Source organism: Mus caroli, unplaced genomic scaffold, assembly GCF_978045245.1.
Source record: "Mus caroli unplaced genomic scaffold, Mus_caroli_1 scaffold_17, whole genome shotgun sequence".
In the NCBI taxonomy this organism is placed as follows: domain Eukaryota; kingdom Metazoa; phylum Chordata; class Mammalia; order Rodentia; family Muridae; genus Mus; species Mus caroli.
In genome coordinates, this window is record NW_028227272.1 from 32,735,854 (window position 1) to 32,753,301 (window position 17,448).

The 17,448-nt window shown below is 45.1% G+C and overlaps 1 protein-coding gene across 1 annotated transcript in view; it reads right to left on the reverse strand.

The window, feature by feature from the left end:
* Positions 1–3,524: 3,524 nt before the first annotated feature.
* The window catches only part of Slc49a4 (solute carrier family 49 member 4), a 77,131-nt gene continuing 63,207 nt past the window's right edge, over positions 3,525–17,448 (reverse strand). The window contains exons 8-9 of the mRNA XM_021184805.3: positions 10,465–10,647; positions 3,525–4,179 (exon numbers count right to left, since the gene is read on the reverse strand). Of these exons, the coding sequence (XP_021040464.1) occupies positions 4,064–4,179; positions 10,465–10,647 (299 nt within the window). The 3' untranslated portion in view covers positions 3,525–4,063. The remainder of the gene's footprint in view (positions 4,180–10,464; positions 10,648–17,448) is intronic.

Below are 17,448 nucleotides of genomic sequence, written 5' to 3' on the forward strand. Positions count from 1 at the left end.
GAGCTGCGCCTGTGGTCTCATGTCCTGAATGAAGCTTTTACATGATCATGCTTAGTAATCCCCATACTTAGGATTTCAGGAACAAATGTGAAATCAATGTGATTTTCATTATTAACTGAAAGTAAATTTGCTATGTATTTTTATTTGATCTTAACTTAAAAATAAAGCAGGTATGCAGGCAGAATACAAGATGAGTACTTCAATTTTAGTAAAAATAAGAGTTAAAAAAAACCAATTAAAAGATAAGTAGATGGGGATTTAATCTCCTCAACTTTAAAATCCCTTAGCCGGGATTCCCTCGTTAGACAGGCTTCATTAAAAACAAGCTGTAAACATTTTCAATAATTAAACATGAATATATGATCCAGAGTAAGACCTGGCCCTTAGGCCACACAAATTTAAATATGCAAAATTACATGTGTACTTGATCCCCTCTTGTCAGTTCCTTCTTCCAGGGAAATACATCTGTGTAATTATCTTGTTCCTACATCTCTGCCATGGATCATATTAAAAACATTTCTTCCCATGAACTGTAAAGTATTAATTGACAAGCCACAGGGAGCATGTCCTCACCAATTAATAACGCCTCGTGCTCATTTATGAGGACTGAATTATTCATCAGAACCTTTGCATAAGATCCTGGTGAGGTAAAGACTGGAGAGGCGCTACGGCACCTGTGACACCACGCACTTTAAACCTGACACAAGAACTAATCGATGCGGGTCAGACCCTGCCCTTCCTACACTCAGTGCGGTCTATGTACCACCAGCCCCTCCCTTCTGGACTCGAGAATCTTCATGAATACCCTAAGTATTTTAAATTAAGCTATAATACTGTGAGGCTTGGGGAAAAGGCATGAGTTTGAGATTTTAGAAAAGACACATCCTTGTCACCACAGTGCCCCTCCACTTCTGCATCTTTGGACTCAATCCACTGCAGATTTGAGATATTTGGAAAAACAGTACAATTGAAATGAGCACGTACAGACTTTTTTCTTACTTCCTAACCAAACAGCATAGCTATTTACACATTGTACCGGATTATTCAAGGATCCTAAACATGGTTTAAAATACCTTAGCGGTGTGTGGAGGCGGTAAGCAGATACTACAGAGGAACTTGACGATCCAAAGGCATCCTGTAACTGATCCCACGGGCTCTGGATGACAAGGTAATTTACTTCTTTAGGGCCATTTCTATACATTCTCCATACAGAGCTTGGATTGGTGGAGGGCTAAGGCTTCTTCCAGTATGAAACAAGGGCAAACCTAGTATGTGTTGATGAGAAATATGGGGCATTCAGGTACTGTGGGGTCTCTCATTAATCAGTGCTGACTCTTCCGCCCCGGCTGACCGGACGACAGAATCTTAAATTCAAATAGCAAAACAGACCCGTTGAGTATTTAAATTTCCCCCTGACACTTCACAAGCCAGGCCTCCATCTTCTGCACTGCTCTCAACATTCTTATCTTCCAAGCTCCTACAGAACAGCTCACTGAGCTCTCAACACTCAATGGTTCTTCTAGTCCAAAGTTCCCAAGTCCTTCTTCAGTAATCTTTCCCAAAGCACGGTCAGGTGGTCACAGCCGTACCTCACTTCTTGTACCAACTTGTCTTAGTTAGGGTTTCTATTGCTGTGACGGAACATCGTGACCAAAAGACAAGTTGGGGAGGAAAGGGTTTATTCAGCTTACACTTGCACATTGCTGTTCATCACCAAAGGAAGTCAGGACAGGAACTCAAACAGGGCAGGAACCTGGAGGCAGGAGCTGATGCAGAAGCCATGGAGGAGTGCTGCTTACTGGATTGCTCCCTCTGGTTTGCTCAGCCTGCTTTCTTATAGAACCCAGGATCATCAGCCCAAGGGTGTCCCCACCCACAGTGGGCTGGGCCCTCCCCTATCAATCACTAATTAAGAAAATACCCTTCAACTGGATCTTATGGAAGCATTTTTTTCTCAATTGAGATTCCTTCCTTTCGGATGATACTGGTTTGTGTCAGGTTGGCACAGGATTATCCAGCACAGACACATAATGCCATGTCCTTCCCTTTCCTTCAGGCCCACTGGCTGCCCACCCCTGTGAAGTTTTCATCACTAAGAAAAGCTGCAATGCATGGGCAGAGCAGTTGTTTGCTGGAGGGGAAGCCACACAGTTGAGCCAGGTGACTGATACAATGGACTGGAATGTCTTCAAGTGATTAGCTATTTTTAGGTCCTATTTTTAAAGCATTAGTCTGTACTTTGTGGTAAAAGTAGAATTAACCATTAATTAAAGTGTTCCTCATCGGAAGCTGTACAGCAGATTTTATGTAACACCATCCAATACTCTCCACACTCCTCCTCTCTGCTTCCTCTCTCCTCCTCAAATGGGAGGGGGGGTGGCTATTTTGCATGTCCTTAGTGACTAGCTTCCTGTCACCTTCAGAATTCTACCTCTGTTTCACTCTGTTTCATAAGAAAGATGAGGACGAAGTAAGCAGAGCTAATCCATCCATCCATCCTTCCTTCCATCTGTCCATCCTTCGTTCGTTCGTTCGTTCGTTCCTTCCTTCCTTTCCTGTCTCTCCCTCCCTCCCTCCTTCCTCTCATGCTAAGGGAGCAGACTGGTTAGAACTGGAAGCGATGCAGAGGTGACTAAAGACTGGTGTTAAATCTGAGGACTTACCCCCTCTGACTTCACAATTTAGAGCCTCAGAAGATACTGGGCAATCCCAGAACCCTCCTTCAAGACCCAGGTAAGTTGGTACACCTGGAATTTCTGGTGAGAGGTGTGTCTGCAGATGTGCAATGGTATACACGGGTCAGCAGAAGTCAGTACTGCCCAGCCTGTCCACCCGGGCTACCAGGAGCTGGCTGATGCCTGCACAGAGACTGAGCTGTAAGAAGAATTGGCTGGCAATGGAGCTGCTGTGGCTCTGGAAGCTTAGGGAAGGTCTGGGTCTGTGTAAGAGGAGCTACGGAACACGACGGAACACGAGTGGTCAGTGTCACAGGCCTGCCACAGTCAATTTTATGACCTCGTGAAAGACAGGTCCAGGAGCCATGCAATGAGTATGTTTTTTTAAAAAAAAATCCATTATTTATAGAAAGAAATAGGTATTGGCAAAAATCTGTCCAATCAAATACAATGACTTCATTTAGAACTGAGTATATTACAATCTAAGTTAAAATACACGGGTGCAATTCAGAAATCACACACAGATCTTCAAACCTTCAAAGTTATACACTGTTCTTTTCAAATGGGGGCTCATCTGACTACAATCTAACCTGGTAAGTTACAGTGGGTGCTGGACTTTACACGTGTGCCACACACGTCTGAAGACACACATGCTTCATGTGGTTCTCAGTTCATTTTTAACAAAGTGCTAAATCATAACAAAGTTACGCTTTTCACACAACAGTTAATGCAACCCTATCAGGCATTTAGTTACCTTGCTGGCGTGACTGACGCCATACTCACAGAAACAAGGGTGGGTGGGAAGGAGCCAGGCCTATGCCCAAGGACAGTGAAAGGCTTCCAACCTGGTTAAAAGTAAGGAGTCATATAAGAAATGGCTTTATTAGAAAAACATGTAGTGTACACGGGACTAACTTCTATCACTGGTATACAGCTCTGCTATTTTGTAATTAAAGTCTGATGCAGGGTTCTGATGTCTTCAGAAGTTAGTGGCGTGAGTCCCATCCCTCTGCTGTGTGCCTGGGAGGGGTCATCTTCATAGGACCACCCATGCTTCTTGCTGTAGTTCAGCTCATCAGTGGGTCAGCATGGGTACAGTGCACATGGGGGTGACTTACTCGGGCAGTTCGTCCTGTGTGAGCCGTCACAGCTCCACACAAGTGTGCCGCCAACACAGCTGTGCTGTCCACAGAGTTTTCACGCCCTCACGACACTCACGTCCTGCACTATTATTACCTAGTAGTCATTAAATTAATGTGAGACTCTGTAACTTAACAGAACCTCTGAAAGAAATTTCTTTCTTCGCCTTTTCTCCCATTGCATGTGCAATCCAAGCAAAGGTGCACTACTAAAGTACGGTCCCTTTAAAGTCCTACAAGTCTGTCTTCTTAAACCGAGACGACCACGTCAAGGTAGAGTCTGTCATAGGATTCCCTGAAGCACAGAATCAGAAGGAGACTGAGCAGACACGACCCAGGAAGGCACCAGTTGAACCAAGACAACTCTGTAAGACAAAAAATAAGACAAACAGCAGTTTAAGCATTTTCAAGGCACCTGCAAAGCATAAGCCACTCTGCATTCCTAACCACGCACAACAAAGGCATCCTGGCGGCCACTGCTCTGCACGCTGACGGTCTAGAGGCTAAGTGGTGGGTGTGCTGTATTACCAGATTTTCAGGTAGAATATTTAATCGACGTTGTTAATAAATTTTCATCAATTTGATATACCTTGACTTTGGTTGAAAAAAATCAATCTATTAATTCAAGAGGAAAAAATTGATCGCCTTATATGTTAGCTTGTTAGACTGTTAATTATTTTTTAAGTGTCCTCTATCACTGGCACTCTTGTCTTGGTTTAGAAATATCTAGTACATTTAAATAAAGAGAAAAGTCACATTATATTTTATTTACATGCGCATACACACCGTGTGTGTGTGTGTGTGTGTGTGTGTGAGAGAGAGAGAGAGAGCTGCATGCATGTTGAATGTAGGTGTGCACACAGGTCAGTGTTCTTTCCACACTCCACCTTATTCTCTTGAGACGAGGCCTCTCACTGAACCTACAGCTCGTGAGGTATTTATTTTACCAGCTAGATTGGTGGTCAGCAAACCTCAGCATGCCCCTGTCTCTGTCTGAGCAGTGCTGGGGTTGTCCATGTTTGTGAGCATGCCCAGCTTTTCACATGGTTGCAGATGATCAAAGTCAAGTCTTCATGTTCACACAGCAAGCCACTGAGCGGTCTCCCCTCCTTCTCAATTAACACTCCCATATGCTTTGATGGAAATATGATCTTCTCAACCAAAATATTTAATATTAACCATTATGACATAAATTAGAATATATGGGAAAAATAAGGTAAACCATTAAAGAATTAATCATTTCTATTCCTAGAAGACCAGTGTATTAGGCTATCTTTTTCAGTTTTCTTCCCCTTACTATCACAAACAGTCATGGATTATGGCAATCATTGGGAAACTTGCAAAAGTTATCCAAGCAGGTGGTGTGGCTGTTATCTGATTTAATGCCATCAGGAGTAAGTTTCAAAAATGCTCTTGTGTCCAGGAGTAACAGGACAGTCCTGGGCGACTTGCTGGGTCACTCAACTGTGACTGTCTCTGGATGCTGCTCAGAGCTCCAGGGACCATGGGCTGGGACCTGCATCTGGCCAGCCTCCCTCTGCCCCCACCCCACCTCCCCATCAATCCCAGGATTGGAAGTGAGTAGCTTCTTGGCATGAAGAACTTGTCAGTGGTGGTTGGGGACTGCTCTAGTCTAATATCATCAGTTCCAAGGGGGGGGGGGGAGGAGGGATATGGCTTTTCCTTCTTCCCGACTTTCCAAGGGTTTATATTTTCCCTTTGACTTCCTATGAAATGCTAAAATGGTTTCACTCTCCAAAAGTCAACCCTGAACCTCCCCTGGCTTTGGCTCCCCCCAGCTCCTGCCTCCTGTTCCCCCCCCGCACCCCATTCAGTTTTAACCCAGTTCACAGAGCCTAAGAGCAACCTGTGCTGACACCGAGCAAGAAGGCAGGTGCTGCTGTGACATTTTCTATACCGCGCTGAGAAGCAGCATCCTCAGCTCCCAGCAACGACAGCAGTTAAAGATGGAATACCAGGTAGCCCACAGCAGAAACAGGTGTGGACCCCACTTTCTGCCTAGCTTCTGTGTTCTACCTGGATTTCATGGAACCCGAACCCCAAGAGAAGCTCTGGTCCCTATCATCACAGTTCCTCAAAGGACACTTTCTCGGGCAATTTCTACTTTTATATTAAACATACAGCCTGAATTTCTGATGATAACTTTACTAGGTAGGAGGAAGCAGTTGGGATTCAACAGCAGCTGAACTCACTGTGAGCTCTCTGATTTGACAGCCACAGTGTGCACGCTGGATACAAGGACTCAGAGACCTGACAGTGTGGGTTACCTACTAAATCACAGTGACTTTAATTTATAGGAAGCTACATATATAGGAAGCAATGCAAATGCCAAGACCGACTGACGAATCCCTGGCCCTCTTTCAAGCAGGGTCTTTGTCCAATATGCCAAAGCTGAACATTTATTTCATTAGAGGGTGAAATTCTTTTCTGCCTAGGTTCAGATGTTTGTTCATTACTGTGTCTCTCTGAAAAGTCAAATCTACTTTTAGAAGCATATAAGCAGCAAGTGCTCTTTAAAATCACTTCTCAGAAAGCAAATGGTCTGAGTCAGGGGAGCACCTGCATCTCCATGCTGAAGACCATTTACAGCTGAGGCTCAGGGGACAGAGGTGGGGTAGGGGGTGGGGTTAAGGGTGGCAGGGGGGGGGTTACTTAAACATTTAATCTGTCTGAGTTGTAAAGCCAACAAACTTTCTGACTTTCTGAGCTCTGTGTCAGAGAATATAACTGAATGACACCCAATCCACTGAAATGTTTGCATTCTTAACTCTTTATCTGTTTGGCTGAGCAGTTTCCTAAAAACCTTCCCATTGATTCTCCCCAGAGGAGGCAGAAATACACACCAGGAAGCAGGACTGCGCAAGACTCCCTTGTAAGAGCGGCATCTACCACACAGCAGCCTCATCCACACTGCCAACCTGAAGCTCAAGTGCCACATTTTACTCTGCTTGGGCTCTGCACAGCACTTCCACACAGGTCCTGTGCACCATGCCAACTGCACAGCACTTCCACCCAGGCCCTGTGCACCACGCCAACCCTGCACAGCACCTCTGCACTGTTGGTTCATCTTCTGTCCTTCTCCCAGAAGCTGCTAACCTCTTCCCTCTTCTTTCTCAATGTCACCATGCTTACAGTTTGATCATCTACAAGCATCATCTCCAGAACCTCCAGTGCCAACCCGTGTTGAACAAAACTATCTCCATTCTCCCCGTGAGCATCCAGGGGGCACCCCAGATCCTGCCAATGGCCTGTTCCCTGCACTCCACAGGGAGTCCCACCAACCTCCCCCGACACCTAACACCACAGCACTCTCCTTCTTAGGTATAACATCCCTGGTCCGCACCTGCTGATCCTTCCCATTAGTGATGCTTTCCGCCTCAGCCAGGTCCCTGGATCTTCTGAATGACACTAGAGCCTCAAATTCTGACAGCCACTTCAAAATCTTTATGCATTTAGACAAAACTCGCTGCCGCACTTAGAACCAAATACAGCACAAAAGACAAACTTCAGAATATAAATCGGATTGCATTTGAGAGCACACGGAGGACGGCAGCCTCCCCGCCACTGCTTTTTTTCTGTGATGTTATTAGAATAAGGCATCACTGCACTGTCACAGTTCATCAAGGGTCTCAGAGGAACATTCCCCTCACAGTAGGGAACAAGCACCGTTCTCTTTAGAAACTGACCTTGAAAACCCCATGTCAGAAAAATACTACAAAATCTCTGATACGGTTTCATGTACTAATGCCCAACTGAAAGGCTCTGTGGCCCAGAGCTCCACATACGCCGGTGGCCTCATGCTGGAGGCAACCACGGGGGAAGCCATCCTCAGGCAAGGCACTGAGTGTATGTGCGCGTGTCGGGGAGTTGCACAGCTTTGAAAAATTATACGTAGGCACCAGACAGATTGGTGTGGGCGGGAAAGAACCTTGTCAAGGAAGCGGAGGACTTTCTGAGAGGAGAGCTAAACTCAGCTCTTACTGTGATCAAAGCCAGGTTGTAGGCACACACGGGACACATGTCTGTCATTGTTACTTAGGAGAGGAAGATGGGAGGCTGGCTAGGGCCCTGGAGTCTGAGACGAGCCTGGTGAATACAGTGAGCCTAAATCTCAAACCAACCAACCAACCAACCAACCAAACCAACTCCAGGCTTTCTTAAAAACCAATAAAGTAGGACTTTGAAGAGAGCAACAGTAAATAGCTGAACCTCACATCTACTCCATAGGCAAGTATTCATCTTAAAGTTGCTGAATTATGCTGCTTCCAGACTGGCTTTATGGAAGATCACTGAGTTCATTGTATAAAATATTTAGGACTCTGGGCTGCAGCACTAGGAGAGATTTGAGGAAATCACTTTACAAAGTTTTTAGATTTGCAGTTTATCCTAAAGTCCTAAAGCCTGTGGCACTTTGCTGCAGGATTTGAAGGGCCAGGACAGCTAACCGCGGATGCAGGGATTTCAACTCGGGTCACACTGCTAAGCAACCTGTGTCCATGGTCTTGACATATTCACAGGGTTCACTTCTCTACAAGAGAAGCCTGCTCATTTACACCATAGCATCAATGAGTTAACTACCAAGAAGGAACAAAACAAGCCTCCAGAGTGTGTGCACTGTGCTCCCTCACATACCTACCCGCACATCCACTTCCCACATGTGGGCATTTACTGAAAGTTCTCTGCAAATCATCTTGGTGGACTAAATTAATTATTACTGTAAGTTTCATTTGCTCAGAGCAGCCAAGAGGTTAGGCAGGAACCCTACACCAGCTGTTCACATATGAGTAAGAACACATGATTAGAATTCGACTAATAAGAGGACTGTGTTCTCCTCTCAGCCAGAACAATTCTTGTTGTAACCAGGGCAGGTAAGAGATAGGAGAAACGGTGCTTGGTACTTTTCTGGCCACTATGCATGAGTTCCAGCTACATCACAACAGGTGTCAATCTTTGATGAACCTACCACTGACTGTTGCTGGGAGCTGGGCAGTGGTGGCACACGCCTTTGATCCCAGCACTCAGGAGGCAGAGGCAGGCAGATCTCTGAATCTGAGGCCAGGCTGGTCTACAGAGTGAGTTCCAGGATAGCCAGGGCTACATGGAGAAACCCTGACTCAACAATCCCCCAAGCCCCTCCTCCCCAACAAAACAAAACAAAACAACAAAAACCCTGCTGCTGGACCTAGAGGAGCAGCGGATACTAAATACCCAGTGTTCTTCTGTGGTAAGACAGTATGGAATCGTGGCCTGAGTCTTCCATGGCCATGTGTGGTGTTGGACCTTTGAGAGGTGGGCTCCTGTGGGAAACTCTGACTGCCCCTCCCTAGTCTTCATCATCTTGCCCTGTGATCTTTCTCGACATGCCCTAAAAGATCTTCATCAGAGCTGGTACATCATCACGCAAGGACCGTCTAAAACAGTGAGTGAAACTAAACTCTCCTTAACAAAGAGTCCAACCAGTGGGGGGAGGGAGGCACTGAGTAAGACGCAGTTCTACAGTGCTTGCAGTTATGGTGCCTTCCTGCTTTACACTGATCAATAATGTTATACGCTAGAGCCAAGGAAAGAGAGTCATTGGGGAATAACATTATCCAACATCAGCTGCTGCGTTTAAATACTGTGAGGAAAGAAAGTATTTCTAGTTCAGTTTTGCACGGCTGCACAAACATTGAGTAAACCTGGGCCCGTCCGCTGAAAAATTGTTTCTGTCGTGCTAGGGACACACACTGGTTCTGAAGCTTTGCCATGCAAAGGCGACAGACCCTTAATTTCCACCTCGACACAACTGAAGTGAATTAAAGCTGTAACACAGCAGACGCGAGGCTCTGTGTAGAAGGCAGATGGCCTCTCCCTAACAGGTGGTGTTTTCCGTACTGGAAGCAGAAGAGAAGAGGCAGTGACTACATCAGTGCTCCTCCCTTGGTGGCCCGCTAAGCCCGCACCAGGTGTAGTGGAACCAAAGCCTTACCTGCAGCCCCGACTGACAGGGGCCATCTTGTTTGCTGTTAATCATATTATAAAAATCCCTGTCATTTGGATACATTGTGCAGTTTGGAGAGGTTCAAGTTGCCATGATTTTGCTTTGTTGCTTTGAATGTTTTGAAAATATATCTTCTGGCCAAGGAGGTTAACATAGTTATTACTTCAATTACAAGCTTGTCAGAAGCTCCCAATAAACAGTGTGACCTCCTGGAGTAGCCTGCTTCAGAGAACAGCTCAGCCTATTGACTTACTCTTATTCATCCCCAGGGCTTTAAACCACATAACCCACCCCCCCCCCCACACTAATTCACTGTGTGCTCAGAGAGCACAGTCTATATGTAGTTTAAGTCATACCACCAGTGACTGTCATGCAAACTCCAGTGTTGGAGTCACGTGGCCAGGGCTGGGCTGGCCAGTCACTGATGAAAGTAAACAACACTCTGCCCCACTCTGGCTAATTCAAACCCTCTAGGGGTGGGAGCGCCCATGGACACACTTCAAGAAACACAACTGTGGTCATTGTTTGTACTAGCATGTGAACGCTTCATAAAGTAATGCGCTTTAGTGAGAACTCTCCACACAGGTCACAAACCTGTCTCAAAGCACATTTAGATAGTGAATAATAATAATAATAATAGAATTCTTACCTGTATGATAAAATGTGACAAAAAATAAAAGCACTCCCATGAACATGTTACTTAAAAAGGTGACAACTCCACAGGTGATCCCTTCTGGAACGGGGTAGACCGTTTCCACAAAAAGCTCAAAGAATATGGGGACGCTGCTGTTCAGGAACACTCCCAAGAGGATGCAGGAGGCGTACAATGTCACTGCAACAAGAACACAAAGGCTTTAGTTCATGGATGGCAGAGGCGATGAGTCAGGGCAGACTGGATGCCCGCCGAGCAGTCCTGGAGCCGAGTGTCCTCCCCACGGTGCTGAAGTCTGACAGACTGGCACATGGCTGTTACCACCTTGCTCCGGTTTTCTGCAGTAAGAACAGGCTTTGTTGCTGAGTGATTACCAATTTACTCGCTTTCTCTTTCTGGTGGATTATCCCAAAACACAAAAGCAACTTAGCATTAGAGTCATTCTGGGCCAGCATCATGGCTCTGTGGGTGTACCCACCTTCCAGCCTCATGACCTAAGTTCAATCCCCAGGACCTGCAGGTGGGAGGAGAGAAAGGACTCCCCCAGGCTGTCCTCTGACCCTCATCTGTGCGGTGTGGCACATACACCACACAATAAATAAAGATAATAAAAAAATATAAGGCTTCTGATGAAAAGATTCATAAAAATAAAAACACACTTTTCTCTGAGTCACAGGCAAATGAGGTAAGGGAATAAAACGCAGTAAGTTAATGAACAAATCTCGTCTCATTTTACGATGTTAAGGAGAACTTAAGATGCAAGGATAAATGTCAGGCACATGAAATGGTACTGAAAATGACACATGCAGAGACTGGTTCACAGTGGCTTCCGAGTGCTGCACGAGGCACTCAGCATCCTTCCAGAGAACACAGGAGGGATAGTCCTCAGCAGGGAGGGAGTTCTGTGCCACAGTCTTTTTAAGTAAGGTCTGTTTCTACCACAAGAACATACACTAACACTGTGCTGAGCCAGCCAGAGGCCAGGGGATGCTGGCCTCTAATCATAACACTGGGGAAACTGAGGCAGGAGGACTGCAAGTTAGAAGCCAGTCTGAGCTACGTAGACACTCTCTCCAAAAATCAATCAATATATAAAAATTGATTGGAGGAGGGTGGGAGGGCCAGATTAGCAGGTTAGCCTACTAATGTGACTTGTAGTGCATTCTGTTGAAGAGGATGCACTGTGGTTCCTGTAAGCACACCAGTCCACAGCTGAGTTACCACAGTTACCACAGCTCCTATCTGCCCATATGCCGTCAGTAACTCAAGTCTCAAGGTGGAAGAGAGCCTGTGGAGGAGAGCTATAATATGTACCTATATTTTCATAAAGATATCTGCTGACAATAATGCATAGAATATTATAAAGTTACAAGAAAAATACTTTTACTATAAATATTTATTAAGAAAAAATTGCTGTGCAGAGCTGCAGAAAGTGAGGGCATTAAACCAAATCTCTTACACATCATTCTCAGATTCTGGCATTTCAGAGCACCAGAGTTGGCCACAGCTGGCTCCAATCATTAAGCATCTACCTGGGGTAGGGAGAGAGCAGTGCCACCAGTTTCTAATGGACTTCTCTGGTTGACCTCATTGCTGCTCCCTCCCACCCCCACCCCACTTCTGCTCATGTTCCAGGATCATAAAGTCTAAAATGCCCTCTAAAAATGTAAATGGCTGGCAATTACTCTGTGACACGAAACTAGAGAACAACAATGATGTAGCACCTTAGCCCTACCGATGGGTGACACAGTGGCCCCTTTACAGGCATACGAGCGGTCAAGTCACCCCATTAAAACAGACCATAGTTTTCAAGAGGGTCTCCTTTTCTATTGTTAGGCATCGTATTGCCATGCATGTGTGTATGACGTGTGTGAGTGCCGTGGAGCTCATGTGGATGGAGATAATTACACTGGGAGTTGCTTCTCTCCTTCCACCTTTCAGTGGGTTCTTGGTGGTCAGGCCTGCACGGCAAGCTGAGCCACCCTGTTGCCCAAGACTTTTATTTTTCCCTCAATGAGAGAGGAGAGAGAGACAGAGAGAGAGAGAGAGAGACAGAGACAGACAGAGACACCGAGACTGACTGTCCATATGAAGACCTGTATGCACATGTGAGTTCACGTGCCCAGGACGCCAAAGGCACTGAATTGCCCTGGCCCTGGAGTTACAGGTGCTGCAAACTCAACTGAGGTCCTCTTCAGGAGCAACATGCACTCTTTACCACCGAGCCACCTCTCCAGCCCCAGCCCCAGCCCCACACTCAGGAGACTTGCAAAAATAAAGCACAACATAGCACCCATGTTGACTATCTACTGGCTGGATGTCAGTCACACACATGTTCAGCATGCTTTACTCACTCATGACTTATGTGTGGTGCGCTGGGGATGGAAGGTTACCGGAAGCTTCTACAGTGTATTCTATTTCCAATGTACAATCATTTATTGACTGGTCAGATTACCACTGGGTAATCAGGGCAGAAAGAACTACAGACCCAAGAACACATCAGCTAGGAGTTTAGAACAAAAAAGTACTGAAATAAATGACAAGAAAAAATTCCAGCGCACAGGGACCAGCAAGTACTACTACTTAATCTAGGATCACAAACTGATGGAATTAGATGTGTTTATGAAACAAAATTAGAAATATTTCCACTTTAACATTCTGGCTCATACTATAAACCTGGCACTCAGGAGGTAGAGCTGGGAGATTTGAGTTCAAAGCCAGCCTGGACTCCACAGGAGTCTCAAGACAATTTGGGCTAGAGTGAGACCTGTCTCAAGACAGAACAAATCAAACTATAATGAAAACAAAACAAAGAGCCAAAAATACTATGTTTATATTTTTAAAGGGGCTCTATATCCCTACATGAAATTATAATCAGGTGAATTAAAATATAATGTTTACAATAATCATAGTATAAGAAATGACAGGGCAAATGAAACTCTTAACGAGAGGGGACTGGGTACAGGTCTTGGAAGGAGACAACAGAATCCATTGATCTTTACCAAGCTTGGTACAAAGGCAGAGCTGGGATTCACCTGGAAAGCATCATTTGGAGAAGGCAGACCTTGTTAGAAAACCCTTAAACCAAGCAGCTCTCTTGGCCCACGCTCACCAGGAGTCTCTGAAGAACTGTCACCGGAAAGGTAAAGTCCTACTGTGCTCAAACACTGTTGATGAATTCCTGGTAGAAGACCTTCATCTTCTGGTAGGCTATTTGAAAACATCTAACATAAATCACTGTGCTGACTCTTTGATTCAGAGTCTACTTCTGGGATGTTAGGTTCTATCTGTGTGGGGACAGATACAGGCAGGACAGTCACCGAGATGCTGTTTGCAGTGTGTGCAAGGACTGAAGACAAGCTCAATGGCGCCAGAGAAATACTTGGAGAGTAAGAGCCAGTACAGTCCTTGCAAAGGACCCAAATGATAACTAAGAGCATTTAGAAAACAAACACTAGGTGGATATGCTAAAATCACGTTCTACTGCAGAGACTAAAAAAAAATCAAATAAATTACACAGGGAAGAGTTAACCGAAAGTCTTCCTAATCAGAATGAGGGAAAGGCAGCTGTGAGCACTGATTTGACACACGCAATCCTCAGTGTTCTGGAACGTGCAGATTGTAAAAGCTGACTATAAAAAGTCTGAATTTGATTTCTACTTGAATTTCAGTTCAGCCTTGATGTAGTCAGTGGATGAGTGTCATCTATTCAAAGTCAAGTAGACAAGATAATTTCCTGCTCATCACAGAAGGTTCAAACAACACAATCATTAAATATTTCCATGACTTTTTATAATAGTGAGACTAAAATTATAATAAACTGCCTTTCAATTAAAACGTCAAGGTAATTTAGCAGAATAAACACAAATGAATTGCTGATGCAGATTTTTTTTTTCCCAAAAAAAGCTAATAAGATTTCATGGGGCTGCAGTCTGAGCTGCAAAAAGAGTCGTGTAATACGAAGCAGAGTTGAAAGGGATGTATGTTAGGCACATAAATTGGATAATAGCTCTGAAAGTCATTCCCATGACAAACCAAACAGCTAAACTTTGGAGGGAGAAAACTACATATAAACACATTACATCCACTAAAACACCCAAGCTCAGTGGTTCTCAATCTTCCTAATGCTGCAACCCTTTAGTACAGCTCTTTATGTTGTGGTGACCTCAAGCCATAAAATTATTTTTGTCACTACTTCATAACTGTAATCTTGCTATGGTTGTGAATCATAATGTAAATTTCTGTGTTTTCCGATGGTCTTCGGTGACCCCTGTGAAGGGGGTGGTGACCCACAGGTTGAGAACCACTGCCCTGGGTGAGCAATAGTTACAAAAGCAACCCCAGCAAAGAGCAAGGTGTAGCTTAGTTGGTGGGTTGCTTGCCTGGCTAAGTCCTGGGCTTGATCCTCAGCACTGCATAAATTATGTACAGCCATTCACACTGTAGTGTAACCATGCACCCTGTAACCCCAAGTCTGGGGCCTGGAGGATCAGATGTTCAAGGTCACCCTTGACTGACCAGTGAGTTTGAGGCAAGCCTGGGCTAATTGGGACCTGTCTATAAAAGATAAAAAAAAAAAAAAATTCCAAAATTCAGATAAGAAGAACTTCTGCAGTCAACATCTAATGGGACTCATGATATGCTCTATCCGCCAGGCATGGTGGTGCATGCCTTTAATCCCAGTACCTAGGAGGCAGACGCAAGTGAATCTCTGAGTTCAAGGCTAACCTCGTCTATAGAAGAATGAATTCAGGATAGCCTGAGCTACACAGAGAACCCCTATCTTGAAAACAGAAACAAAAAAGAAAAGCTACAGCGGGACTTTCTCAGACCTGTCAGCAGCATAAAGATGACAGAGACTTTAATACAGGTTTAAAGCTTGGGCCTTTTGTTTAGACACTCTCCCAGCCAGCTCATCTACAGTAACCAAACTATCTAGTTCATGACTCACAACATGGCTAGCTCTATACCTTTCTCTGCTCTGCTCTGGTCTGTCTGTCCCCTCTGTGTCCGTTCTCCCAATCCCCTGCATCTGCTTTCTTCTCCTGCATCATTCTCTCTGCCTGCAAGTTCCGCCCTCTCTTCCTGCCCAGCCATTTATTGGCTCTTTATGACAACCAATAGGTAGTGAGATAATCTCTGATCCAACTCTAGATTACCTCGAGGCTGTCTGACCTTCAGGTATCTATGCAGGTGTGTAAGGACAAACATTTGCAAATATAAGCCTGGCGGTGGACCAAAAAAATGACACCACCAATATCCTGCCTGCATTTAGCTTCCTGCCAGTACAGACTTAACACTGAAAATATGGAGACATACCTTCACACAATGTAAACAAGGTTACCTCAACAAAAAGCAAAAAAGATATGTCAACAGTAACTTTGCAATTTTGGACTTGGAAGCTTTTGTGACACTTTAAGTCAGCATTCACACTATTCCAAACTTTCATCTTATTGCTCTTTGGGGCAGGTAAATTAAGTGTCTTAAATTGAAGTGACTAAAGTCCTGAAAGCAAAATAAAACAAACAAACAAACAAAACCCCCAAAACAAACAACAACAATAAAAACCCAAACAAGCCAACTTGTTTAGACACAGGTTAAATTGGCAGTGAAGGGTTAAAGACCTAAAAGCCTCAGGTGGAAGGAAGGTCAATCCCTCCCTTGGCATTTAGCACATTGAGAGCTAAAGGGGAACCAACCTGCAGATGGAATCTTTATCCTCTGCCCTACACCCAGAGCCCCTGTGCACAGTCCAACTCTCCTGGAGAGACAGCCGACCGCAGCCGTTCTGAGTAAAGGACAATTGGGCTTTTGTAGACGATGGCTCTTCCCTTTATTTCCATGTCACCTCCACGAATGCTCACCTAACCCTGTTAACACTGTGCAGGTAGGTCTACAGACTCTGGCTTTCCTACCAAGCCACTGTGCCAGACTGAAAGACCCCAAACATCGGCATTTTTTATTTAACAGTACTGATATGCGCCACATGTGCCTCAAATCTGTATTCTACACCAAAGCTGGAAGTGACTGCACAGAGACAGACTGACAGAGCCAAAGGCAGAACATCCACAGGTCACAAATGAAAAGAATTTTAATCATCTGCAGAATAGGTCAACAATTATTGCTTAAGCATCTTTGAGGAAAGTCTTAGCTTGTGCCTTTCTTCAAATCCATTTGTCAGTGGCTGATGGCATGCAGCAGGCTTCGAGGCTCTGGCGGTAAACAGACGCTCTGCCTCCGATCACTGCTCTACTATCGCCTGGCTTGGCAGCCATTTCCAGCACAGTGAGAAAGGTAATTACATGCCACTCTCAAAACACGCGTCTGATCATAAGCAGCCATTCGCCCTGGTCTCTGGCTGGGAGCTCAGCAGGAAGGTGGGTGCACCAGTTCTAGGAATGTTTTGCTCTTAATTTAAAAAAAATTTAGGGTCTGGAGAGATGCCTCAGAGTTTAAGTAAGAATGCTCAAGAGTTCTGTTGTCTCCCCGCAGGCAGCTCACAACCACCTGTCAGGGGTCCTGACACGCTTAAAATGCTATTATTATTGCTGTGTATGGGGACAACTCCGTGGAGTCGTTCTCTCCATTCACCTTTACGTGGGTTCAACCCTCCACCCCAAGACAAGTGTCTTTCCCTGCTGAATGTCTCCCGGGCCCACTCTAGCAGTGCTGTAAGGAAAACTCTGATATGCAAGGAGGCTGAGACCAGAGGAGCCAGGTTGGTCAGTGGTGTGCGCACATGGCTGTTGAGCTGTGGGGAGGGAGTGTGTTCAATCTAAGTCTTAGGCCAGACATGGTAGATGTCTCCAGATGCTGAGCGCCACTACGGAGAGACAACTTGCTCTCCAGAGCTTGTTGCTTCAGATAGACTATAACTTGCTGGGAGAAAAGGACTTAGGACCCAGTGTTGACCAGCAATATAGGAAAGGCTTTCCCTGTGGGAGATATGCACGCTGCCATCAGATAAGGGTATATCTGAGA